General features: G+C 43.6%; 1 protein-coding gene across 1 annotated transcript in view; it reads right to left on the reverse strand.

Annotated features, from left to right (window-relative positions):
- Positions 1-8,134, reverse strand: part of Amfr (autocrine motility factor receptor) — a 40,645-nt gene extending 32,511 nt beyond the window's left edge. Inside the window, exons 1-2 of the mRNA XM_076838807.1 lie at positions 7,680-8,134; positions 1,327-1,419 (exon numbers count right to left, since the gene is read on the reverse strand). Coding sequence (XP_076694922.1) covers positions 1,327-1,419; positions 7,680-7,934 — 348 coding nt within the window. The 5' untranslated portion in view covers positions 7,935-8,134. The remainder of the gene's footprint in view (positions 1-1,326; positions 1,420-7,679) is intronic.
- Between the last annotated feature and the right edge of the window lie 4,114 nt (positions 8,135-12,248).

The raw sequence follows: 12,248 nt of genomic DNA on the forward strand, positions 1-12,248 counted from the left end.
TTATAAAAGGAGAATTGGGACAGTACAGCAGCATAAGTCTGTAACCCCATCTACCTGGGAGGCTGAGGCAGGAAGATAACAAGTTTGAGGCCAGCCTGGGCAACGTAAGCAAGACCCTGTCTCAAAATTTAAAAAGAGCTGGGGATGTAGCTTAGTGGCAGAGTGCCCCAGGGTTCAATCCCCAGTACTGGGGTGAGTGAGGGAGGAGAGCAGGGTTGAAAAGGGTAAGGAGACTAGAACATTGTACTCTAAAAACTCGGAGAAGCCAGCTATTGCTATACTTCTAATGCAGGAGGTTCCTGTGTCTTATCACCAGGATGAAGTAAAGTAAAATAGTTTTGTTATTTTGTGGTTTTGAAGGCCAGGTCTAAAGTCTTTAAAACACACCATTCCACATTTTACCTACCAAAATCCTTGGAGAACTACCAATCTATATGGTATGCTTGTGGCATAATTCCTTAGTGAAAGTGTTCCCTGCCCAGATATACATTCTGAGAGTCATGTTTAGTGTTTGACAATCTCACCTACAAGGGCAAGTCACCTAATTTTCTGCTTGTAAAACAATGAATCTTAATTTAGTTTTCCAAAAGGGAAAAAAATCAGCAAATTCCTTTAGGAAAGAAACCATATTCTAAAGTGGGAAGAATGAAGTAACTTTGGTTTGTGTAGAGGAGAGTGGGGGTGAGGCGGGGATGGGAAGGATGGTAGAATGAGATGATATTATTACTCATATACACTACTGGAGGGACTCTGCACCATGTATAGCCAGAGGAATGTTGGGCTCCATTTGTGTACAAAATGTCAAAATGCATTCTAGTAAATAAATTTTTTAAAAAATAAATAATAGTGATATTTATGATGACTAAAACAAATCAATACTTCTTTAAAAATTACACTCAAAAAAGAAATAGCTATACAAGACAATATTGGGACAACCTCACTACATAGAGTTTGGACTGTGGATTAAAAAAGTATTTCATCAATACTAAACTTTACAATTTTGATCATTGTGCTGTGGCTTTTTAAGACAGTACCTCTGCTCTTAGGCGCTATATACCGGAGTACTGGGGGGGGTAAAGGGGTATGAGGTCTACTACTTACATTCAAATGGATCAGACGCAAATATGTATTATACATAAAAAGTGAATATGAAAGTAAATGAAGAAAACAATAGTATTTGGTGAATCTGTATAAAGTATATATAAGAATCCTCTGTAAAATACTTGTGGAATTTTTCTATCCATTTGAAATTATACCAGATAGAAAGGGATTTGTTTGTTTGTTTGTTTAATCTGGTCACAGGATCTGTGAGTTGTCTGGACTTACCTGTCTCTCACTCACTCGCAGAGGGCCAAACACAATACACTGGATAAGCTTAGCCACCAACATCAAAACACAGCAAGCAGTATTTACCAGAACCTGTACACAAATCAAAGAAAAGAAGTTTAGGGGCTGGGGATGTGGCTCAAGCGGTAACACGCATGAGCGCGGGGCACTGGGTTCAATCCTCAGCACCACATTAAAAAAATAAATAATAAAGATGTTGTGTCCGCCGAAAACTGAAAAATAAATATTAAAAAAAATTATCTCTCTCTCTCCTCCCTCCCTCCTCTCTCTCTCTCTAAAAGGAGAAGAAGGAGAAGAAGAAGAAGAAGAAGCAGCAGCAGTTTAGTTCCTCCTGTTGCAAAATAAAAGCAGCTCTAAAATTTTCATGTTAGGAATTCAGCCATCCTTTCCAGTGATTGAGCCTTTCCAGTTTTCTACTGGCACAAGGTCAATAATATTTGAAGGGGCACTTTCATGGGCAGCGGGAGCAGAGATGAGTAGAGTGGAGGAGTGGTAGTTAATTCACAGTTCCTTGTCCCAGTGTGCAACCTGCAGCAGGCCACCTTCCTTTCAGTTTTAACTAGCTTCCAAGAATGTTGTACCTACCTTGTGAACTGCAGGTACATCATTTCCTACATTAAGATTTTGATAGCTTTAAGAAAACTGCTCTAGAAACTGAAATTATCACATGATCGGTAAAACCCAGCACCCAAATAGCCTGCCCTGCCAAATAAACACGAGGCGTGGGCAGGAAGGTTTATGGTCACAAAGAAGTCACAAGATCACAGATAATTGATAATCAAAATATTCACATTACACACCCCCCGTCACACACACACACATATTGCCTCTGGGGGAGCCTATCAACCAAAATATGGATATACTCCATGCTTGGTGTTGGCTTTGAAGTAAAGGTTCTGGAGTAGCAAAGGAGAGTTGGGTGGGGAAAACAGAAAGAAGAAAGCTGGTGAGAGGCGCTGAGCAATGAAAGGCTGCTCTGATACGAATGCAGAACAGAGGCCACCTTCTACACTCAGAAAATTTTCTTAAAATAATGAAGGGACAGACCAACAATCTTAAGGCTTACAAAAATAGAGAGTGTGCTGTCCTTGAATAAGAGGTCATGGTGGAGGGGCTGGGGTTGTGGCTCAGCAATAGAGCACTCGCCTAGCATGGGCGAGGCCCTGGGTTTGATCCTCAGCACCACATAAAAATAAATAAAGATATTATATCCAACTACAACTAAAAAATGAATATTTTTTTAAAAAAGAGGTCAGGATGGCATATCACATTACTGATGCTCAAATGATTTTGAAAACCCAAAATGACCCTAAAATGCCAAGAAGGCCTTGAAAAAGCACATAAAGATGATTTTTATTGAGCGCAAATAAATAGATGTACCAACTCTGTGCTTCAACCTTTGATCCATGGTAGGTGGCCATATTCCTCTTTCCAAGTCATTCTTTCCTCTCCTTTTAAAAGCAAATTTTGAAAAAAGGGGGGAAAAAGAGGAGAGATGAAAGAGAGCTATTTAAGAAAGCAATCTCTATGACATCTCTCTGGGCCTCCCTTAGTACCTCACATCATTCACCCCTTTGGTAGAACACATAATGGCAATCCTGACTCATTACAAAAAGATTTAAATTATGTTTAGCACTATTCTGCTGCCTAATAGGGGCAGGAGATATGTAATACATTTTTAAAGAATTAAAAATAGTTCTGCTGAAAAAAAAGAAACTTTTGGTACTTAAATTCTTCAAATAACCAGGAAAAAAGGCCTAAACTAATTAACGAAAACATCCCTTATCCCTTATTTGTGACTTCCTGTGCTAACAGCCCTATTCAAAATGTTCCAGATAACTGACAAAGCTGACTTTCAAGGTGATGAAATAGAGGTTATAAAAGGCTCCTCTTCATTGTGCTCTGCCAGTCAATCAGAGCCTCAGCTGTGTTAATTAGGAGAAATGTCATAACACAAAATCACAACCCTCATCTACATGCCCCAGCTAAGCCCATTATTTCTAATCAACCAAACATTCCCCAGCTTAATCACAACACAATTTTTAAAAATTCTTCCAGATTTGCATGTAGATGGATGAGTTTGTTAGGGTTTTGTTTGTTTGTTTAATGTAACACATTTAGTACTTGCCCAAGGCAGAGATTAGAAAAATGAGAGAGATCTGGGCCCTGAACTCAAAGAGCTTTGAGAATCTCCAGGACATAGAAAACATGGCAAGATCTCTCCAGGAGCCCAGGCAGGCTGCTAGGAGAGTAGTGAAAGACAAATCAAATTTAGGATTGCTCAGTTATTCCTCTTTCCAAAACAGCATCCTTGTATGTCTTGGATTCCAAAACAGAAAATAAAGCATTATCTACTACTTCTCAGTTAAGCTTTAAATAAATGTTACAGTAAAAAGTCTTTTCATAATCCCATCACTCATAGATAACTACTTTATTTAAATGGAAGATTTGAAAATTAGCTAAGAAGGAAAAATAGGCTTCTGAAAGTATATGGATACAGAAAGAAAATCTACCTTAAAAGTGTCAATTTTCTGTAATCTTTATGTGAAAACCAAAGTCACAAAGAATTGGAAGCAACTAAAAATTGTTTTTAAGATTATGGGAGGGCTGGATATAACTCAGTTGGTAGAGTGCTTGTCTTGCAAGCCCTGGGTTCGATCCCCAGCAGTGCCAAAAAAAAAAAAAAACAATAAAAAGGGGGGGCTGGGATTGTGGCTCAGTGGTTAGAGTGCTTGCCTAGCATGTGTGAGGCACTGGGTTCAACCCCCAGCACCACATAAAAAATAATAAACACAAGTATTAAAAAAAAAAGATTATGAACAAAGTTAATAACTATTTAAAGAAAAATGTCTTCATCTCACAACTATGTTGTTCCAATAAGAATATATTAACTTAGCCTCAGCTGACAAAGCCTCAAAGAATTGAAAATATTAAATAAAACATTAATTGTAGCATTTCTCATTTAAAAGCAAATCCCAAATCAGATTCATGTAAGTATCCTTAATACCTACAGAATCAACACTTTAGAACTTTCTGGGTCTGATCCTAGGCACCGGCACCACGATAACAATAATAATAAATTGCTGTGGAACAAACGCTCTGGCCCTGATAATCAAATTGAGGCTCCCTTCCAGCAAAACTGATGTGAAAAACCATTTTATTCACTTAGACAACAGAAAAAAGCTAATCAGGGCTGGGGTCCTAGCTCTGTGGTTGAGCGCTTGCCTGGCATGTGTGAAGCATACAGTGTGACTTTCAACACTGCATATAAATAAATGAAGATCAAACCTTTAAAAAAAAAAAAAGCTAATCATTTTATCCTCTCTATAATGAGTAACTAATTTTTCTTGTGGGCAGAATCCAGACTTAACCTCTGATGGGTCACTGTCTATGAAGAAAAATGGGAAACAAATTTCCATCATAGAAGATTTAGTTGAATAAACTGTAGAACATGCATTCCATGTATCCAAACTCAGCCAGGAAAACCAACCCAGCAGCTCTATCTGTATTACTTGCATTATACGGAATCTTCAAAATAACAAATATCAAGGTTACTTCAAGATAATTTCAATATAACAAAAATTCAAGATAACTTCCAGATCACTGAAAAAAAGCAAGATGGGGAAATGTTAACTGTGCCACACTCTGTGTAAAAAAGAGTATATGCACATATGTGTATGTATAACATGCAGAGGTGAACTGCCAAGGACTTGGAGCATTTTGGTATTTCTTCGTGTACAATTTAACACCAGCACTAATTACAAGAACCTGTCAGCTGGAGGCAGGTGGTAGAGGGAGAGGGAAATTTGCTTTTCACTATCACTTTTGTACCTTTCACTGTCAGACCATAAAACTGATTATCTATTTTTTAATTTTTTTAAATTACTTTTAAAATATTTTTTAGTTGTAGTTGGACACAATACTTTATTTATTTATTTTTATTTTTTATGTGGTGCTGAGGATTGAACCCAAGGGCTTGCACATGCTAAGTGAGTGCTCTACTGCTGAGCCACAACCCCAGCCCTGATTATCTATTTTTTAAAAATTTAGAACTCATTCAACTAATCTGATCAGTTCTGCAATTTCTTATTATGTTTCCTACTCTAGGAGACAGAGATAAGTAACAACCAAAACTGGGTGGCTCTGGTTAGCCTGAGCACCATATTTGTCAATCAATCTTCCAAAGGGCTGCCTGCCTCCTTTCTTACACAGTTGGGCCACTTCCTCCACTTCTTGTTACATGTAGGTCCCCTCTTCACCCTCTCAACTTCCCTCTTAAATCAAAGATCCAGTGAATTTTTAATCTACCAGTGCAGTTTCAGGGCCACTGTGCAGATGCCAGGCCCTACTCACATCACATGCTGTTTTCTCTCCCTTAATTTAAAAAAACTCCTGAGATGCTATCATCCTAAACTGTGCTCTACAAAGATGAATTTTAGAGATTCCAATATGACTAGAAGGATTTGCAAACTGGCAGAAGGACCAGCTTTTATTCTGTCTTGCTTGGCCTTGGCAGGCCATGTTTTTGAAAAAAATTTATCTAAAGGCCTATGAACAGGGTTCAAGGAACATCTATTTTTGACAAAGACCCCAACATATATTCACTCAATAATATTACCTGTCTGGACATTAGGGAAGATTTTTAAGACTATGACTTCTACTCTGCTGCCAAAGCATGCACATCATTGGGTGATGAAGAAAACTCACAGTGTACACATGGACGGTCAGAAGCTAAGGAAGGCCCAAACGAACATGTGGAAAATCCCAGAGGAAAAATGGAAGAAAAACAGTGGAAAGCCCAACTGAGAAACAAAAATATTGACAGGAAAAAATTATAAACTTCCATTAGGCAAGACTTCTGAAAAGAAAAGGAAAGTTTCTTAAAAATCACAATTTTCACAGAAAAATCAACAGGATTCAGATAATGTATTATGAAGAGGTATCTACCCTGGATTTCAACATGTATTTTGAAAAAAGAAACTTCTAGGGGAAGAAATCATTAATGCTAGTAGTTATATAAATACAATAGTGGTTCCTTTTCAAAAGCTTTTTTGTATCCTAGACTTAAACAAAGACTACATTATAATCTCCAATGTGGCAAAAGTACTCTTCTCATCACTTTAAGTTGTTCAACAGGTAACTCAAAAGCAAAAATAGATTTGAAATTAAAGAAATGTTAAATTCTCTCTCTTCTGGGGTCTTTGGTACTGGTGAGGTTCAGCTTTGCATAGGGGTAAAGAAACAGGAACTTCACCCCTCACTGCCTGGCTCTCTCCGAAGGGCTCGGGGACTTCATCCACAGCCCACGGAGTTGGTAAATCCCGCTGCTTCCTGATGAAGCACAGTGGGAATAATTACAACACAGAGTTGCATATCATTCTATAAACACGGAATATTAATCTCTCCGCCATTTACAGCCTACTCTCAATCCCAAGTGAGAACTTGCAGGAGGAGGGGGAGGCAAGACCCAAGCCCCACAGGGTATTCAAGTGACAGGCTTTAAGTCCTGGAGCAACTTTTCTAATCACTGTGGGGGTGATGGATCAGGTGCAAGGTAAGAGCAAGTCTTGGGCCCAAATACTACGGATCTGCCCACCTGTGAGGCTCTGCTCTAATAAACTCAGCCAGCCTGGATGCCACGTGCGTGCCGTTCTGTCACACGGGCACACTAGAAAGCTGGTGACACAACGGACCGCTAGCAGGAGGGCCCCGACCGACCCAGGGGCTGCCCTCCACTGCCAGCGTCCTGCTGCCCCCGACATCCGCGGAAGCGTCCAGATCAGCAGGCAGGAGCCGCAGGAGAAGAGGCACAGGTCGCCCCCAGAGGACAATCCGATACTGAACGGCAAGAACAAGTGAATAAACGAAAAAGTTGTGGGACGCTCTGTCTCGGAACCGGACTGCCCCGAACGCTCAGCACCAACGTCTGGACCCTCCTCTCCCGGCCCTCGCCGCTCCCCCGGAACCCGCCAACAGCACCCCGAGCGCTCCGGCCCCCTGCAGCCCGCCCGGGCCCTGGGTGGCCGACGCTCCCGGGCCCACCTGCCCTCGGCCCCGCTCGCCGCCGCCCGGAAACCCGGCCCGCTCCCCGGCCGGGCTCTGCGGCGCGCCCCCGCGACCCCGTCCCAGCCTCACGCCCGCCGCCCCCTCGCGAACACCCGGGGCGCCCGCGCCTCACCTCACCGCTGCCGCGGAGGGGCCGCGCCCCGCGGACTCGCGCTCGGGGGTCCCGGGGGGAGGGGACCCCCAGCCAGCCACGCCCCCACGGATAATGGGTGACATGGCGGCCCCCGCCCCGCCCCCGCCCGCCCCGGCCCGGGAGCCTCGCTCACCCAGACGAAGAGGCTGTCCGAGAGCAGGTACTGGGCCACGTCGCGGGCCCGGGGTCCCCCCGCGCCGGGCCGGGCAGGCACGGGCGCCTCGGGCTGCAGCGGGGCCGTTAGCGGCTCCGGCTCGCCGGGCCCGGCCTCGGGCTGGCTGAGGGCGCGGTAGGCGCTGACGATGGTGCCGAGCAGGGCCAGGCCGCTGAGGCCCGTGTAGGTGCGGAGGCTGGGCCACGGGAAGCGCTCGAGGAAGAGCAGCGGCATGGCGGCGGCGGCGGCCTCCAGCCCCCAGGCCTCCCCGCGCTGCGGCCAGGCGCCTGCGGCGGCCTCGCGAACGGCGCCCACGGGCTCTGGCGTCGCTGCCGCTACCGCTGCCGCCGCCGCCGCGCCGGGCCGGGCCGGGCCGCTCCTGGTTGCTCGCGCCGCTCCGCCCCGCGCCGCTCCCGCTGCTGCCCCTGCCGGCGCGGAAGAGCCTCGGCGGGCTCGGGGCGGGCCGCCGCCCCCAGTGGGGCGCGGGCGGGACAGGCGCGGGGGCGCGGCCTTCGTCCCCCGCCCCCAGCGGTCGCGCGGCCGCCAGGCGGGCACAAGCCAAGGGCCCGAGATTCGGGGGCCAACACCCAGCAGCATCCTCCGCGACACCCGCGCCGCTGGGCCCGCCGACGCGGCGGCGCCCTCTCCGGCCCGAGCCCAAGGGTGACTCGGCCCCGCTGGCGCTGACGGGCGGCTCCAGGCCGGCTCCGTGGCCAGGCCGCAGGGCCCGGAGACCAGACTTCTGGCCCCTGAGTTTCCTCTAACCCCCCCAAATCAGTTTACTCCTGGGGACCCCTGTAGTCCTAGGAACTTTCCTGTGTCCCAGAGGGGACGTGGTGCTGGGGAAATTAACAGAGGCCTGGACACTCCCCACCCCCGCCAAAAAGAGCATTAACCAACAGTATGAAGTTCTGTCCGCTAGTTTAGCAGGGAATATTTTTAATGTGTTAATTCATACACTGCAAGGAAGGTAAAATGGAACAAAATTATCTGTCACTTCCTCAGAGGTAAACATGAGTGACTATTTGACCTAGCAGTTACATTCCTACATACCCGAGGGAAATGACAATATAGAGCCACACAAAACTTGGACACAAACCTCGATAACCCTAACATCCATCAAGTGATGAGTGGGTAATTTACCCAGTGGAATATTATTCGGCCATGAAAACGAAGTATTGATATATGATACAATATTGATGAACCTTGAAAACCGCCTAAATCAAAGAAGCCAAAATTTTAAAATTATGTAATTCCATTGAAATGAAATGTTCAGAACAGGCAAAAAACCTATAGGACGCAAAGTAGATCTATGATTGCTTAGGGATGGGAGGATGAGAGAACTAGAGTGATAGCTGATAGGTACTATGTTCTTATTGGAGTGATAAAATTTCTAAAATTGAAATGGTTGCAAAGCTCTAAATACGCAAAAAAATCATTGAATTCTTCGATTTAAACAGTGAGTTGCATTTCAATGTGCATTATACCTCAAAGCACTTACCAAACAAAACTACCTAAAAAAATGTTACCTCAAGGGTCTAATTTTTCCTCATTGTACCCCAAGAACTGTAAGAGTGCTGCCTAGACCAGACCAGTTGTTGAATCTTCCAAACTTTTTAAAGAGAAAGACGAAAATTACTTTAAAATCATTTTTCATGCCTGTATTCCAATCCTAAAAGTCTATTAATTACAAAACAAAAAAGTGCTTTGGAGGTTTAATTACCACTTTGGAATTTTCAGAAACATTAAATAGGGTTTTCAATGAAACAAGTTTGGTTTTACTGAAGAGCAGTGTTCACTTGCATTTTTTAAAAAGTCTTTATGAATGTTAGACTTAAATTCCCTTTGGTTCTTTGCCAAGAGCCATTTGATTAAAATAAGGAACTTTAAACTTTATTGGTAAAATAAAATAAGGCTTCATTTTGGGGAGTGGACAAATATGGTAATTTTCCAGGGAAGTGTTCTACTTTACAGGTCAAAAGTGGAGTCACCATACTAAATGACTGATTTGACCCACTTTTTAAACCACACTAATTTGCAATCCATATTCAATTCAGCTACAATACACACCATCCTTGTCCTGTACCATAAGAGGGGCTCCTGCTAATAGATCTGTCCTTATTAATCCTCACTCCCAACTTTTAGAAGCTTGAGTTTTCTGAAAACCCAACATGTGGAACAGGTAAAATTAACACGACTATGTAAGGTTATTTTTCACTTGCATTTTTAAATAATTTAAAACTTTATGACTGGACATCTTACTAGAATAATTAGGAATTTTTCTTTTAACATTTTCCACCTCCCAATCCAAGAAGTTACTTTGTACATCCTTGTCCCAAGGATTTTTATTTTTATTTTTTCAAGGTGTAGGTCTGTTGGCCAGGCTGGCCTGCAACTCCCTGGGCTCAAGCAATCATCCTGCCTCAGCCTCCTGAGTAGCTGGGACCTCATGTGGGCACACAGCTCCAGCCTCAGGATTTCTTAATTGCTATTAAGAAATGGTACTAATACTCCATGAGAGGACTTGGGAGGGGGCAGGACACAGAAGGGATGAATGCTTTGTGTGCCCAGAAAGGTTGGACCACAGACATAGGAGGGAATACCTGAATCACCATAGCGTGGAGGCAACAGCACTAGAATTTAAGAGGATGGTCCTGCTTGGAAAAGAAATCCTAAGGGATCCATGATGAGAGCTAAGGCTTCCCTCACCCTCATTTCACAGTACCATTTATGCCTTCTAGATTTGAGACTTTACAAGAGGCCCTTCACCCCAGTGACTGATAAGATGGAATTTCCTAGCATCTTTGTTACATGGGACTCTGGTTTACTTATTTTTATTGTGGTGCTGGGGATTGAACCCAGTGCCTCACGTGTACTAGGCAAGGACTCTACCACTGAGCCACAACCCTAGCCCGGTGACTCTGGTTTGGTTTGACTTAAAGGAAATAAATGTGTCATTTCAAATAAAGTAATTTATGCAGTGTAAGAGTCACATCTAGACAATTATTTGCTATTTCCATATTTTAATATATCTGGAGTCCTTTCATATGCATGACCTCGTTTGATTTTCACCATCCTATGAGAAAGCCTGAGTAGCTTTGTTGCCTAAAGATTCTCAAAATCCAAGGAGCTAACTTTCACTTTAATCCAGTAGTCTTACCTATGGAATAGTCTCCCGAGCTGAACCAACGTGTTACACTGCTAAACAGACCTAAATTTATAGGGAAGCCATGCATGGTGGCGCAGGCCTGTAATCCCAGCTACTTGGGAGGCTGACACAGGAGGATTACAAGTTCTCAGCCTCAGCAGTTTAGCAAGAGCCTATCTTAAAAAAAAGCAAGCTGGGGATGGAGCTCAGAACAGAGCGGAGGGGTTTCAAAGAACCTAAGATCTTACAGATTGCGTTGCGTTGTGTTCTCAGCTCTTGTGTCTTCACAAGGGAGGATTTCCAGCAGATTCGAGTCTTAGTAAAGTATAGCAAAGTTTATTACAGGAGAAAAAAGTGGGGGAACACCCTCAAGAGAGCAACAACTCCCTTGTGTCCAGCTTTTATTGGGGGGTAGGAGGGAGATGGTTAAATCCCACCTCTGGGCTCCGGACTGCTAGACTGCATTAGCTAACCACTAAGGGCAGCCCTTGGCTATGCTGGCCTGGCCGAGGGGACCCAGTTGGAATCGGTTTGACAGAATTCATCTTTGCTTTCCTAGGTCTGGGAATCTCTGGTCTGGTTTTTGTGTAGGGTCTTGCTGAAGATGTTTATACCCTTAAAAGGGTATAATTAAAAGCAAACATATTCTGTTTTTCCCCTGAATTTATCTATCTTCCTCCTGTTTTAAGAGGTATAGCTTATATGACTGAGATTAGGCAAGGGTACGGTAATAGCTATCTTGTCAGATCTTGGGGCGCTACTGAGGCAGGGCTGTGGATCAGCTGATTTGCTCTGTACTATTTAAGTTGTTCAAATCAGGAAAAAAAAAAAATTATTACGTAAACCAGCAGGCATGATGTGTCACACAACTTCTGTGCAAATTGGAGGGGTAAAAGGAGTCAACTCTCTGCCCATGAACAAAGTGAGTCCCCAATAATATGAACAAGATGCAGTTTATCACTTAACAGTTACAACTTCCAAATCAGTCTACAGGCTTCAAATCCAGTGCCCCCTTCAACTGCAGGAAACCAAACTGGCTAAAAACTCACTCATACACAATGGGGAGCCAAAGAAGGCCCAGGCCAACAGGCTCTCAACATGGGCCAGCTGTCTCTTACCAACAACCCGCAGCCAATGATACTGGAAAAAAACAGTGCAAGATTTCTACTGGCGCACACAGGACTATCCCAGTCAGTAATTCTGTTTTAAATATTTTTATTGAAATGACAATGAAATAAAAAAGAACAGTGACCATTTTAATCAAACTCTTGCTTTACAAATATAAAAATATAACCAAAACTTCAAACCATTTCTTTTATACATTTCCTATAAACAATATCAGAAAAATTCTCAAAGCCAAACTGTAAATGGTACTTGTATACCATGATGTGAATACAGTA

The sequence above is a fragment of the Callospermophilus lateralis genome, chromosome 18, assembly GCF_048772815.1.
Source record: "Callospermophilus lateralis isolate mCalLat2 chromosome 18, mCalLat2.hap1, whole genome shotgun sequence".
Classification (NCBI taxonomy): Eukaryota; Metazoa; Chordata; class Mammalia; order Rodentia; family Sciuridae; genus Callospermophilus; species Callospermophilus lateralis.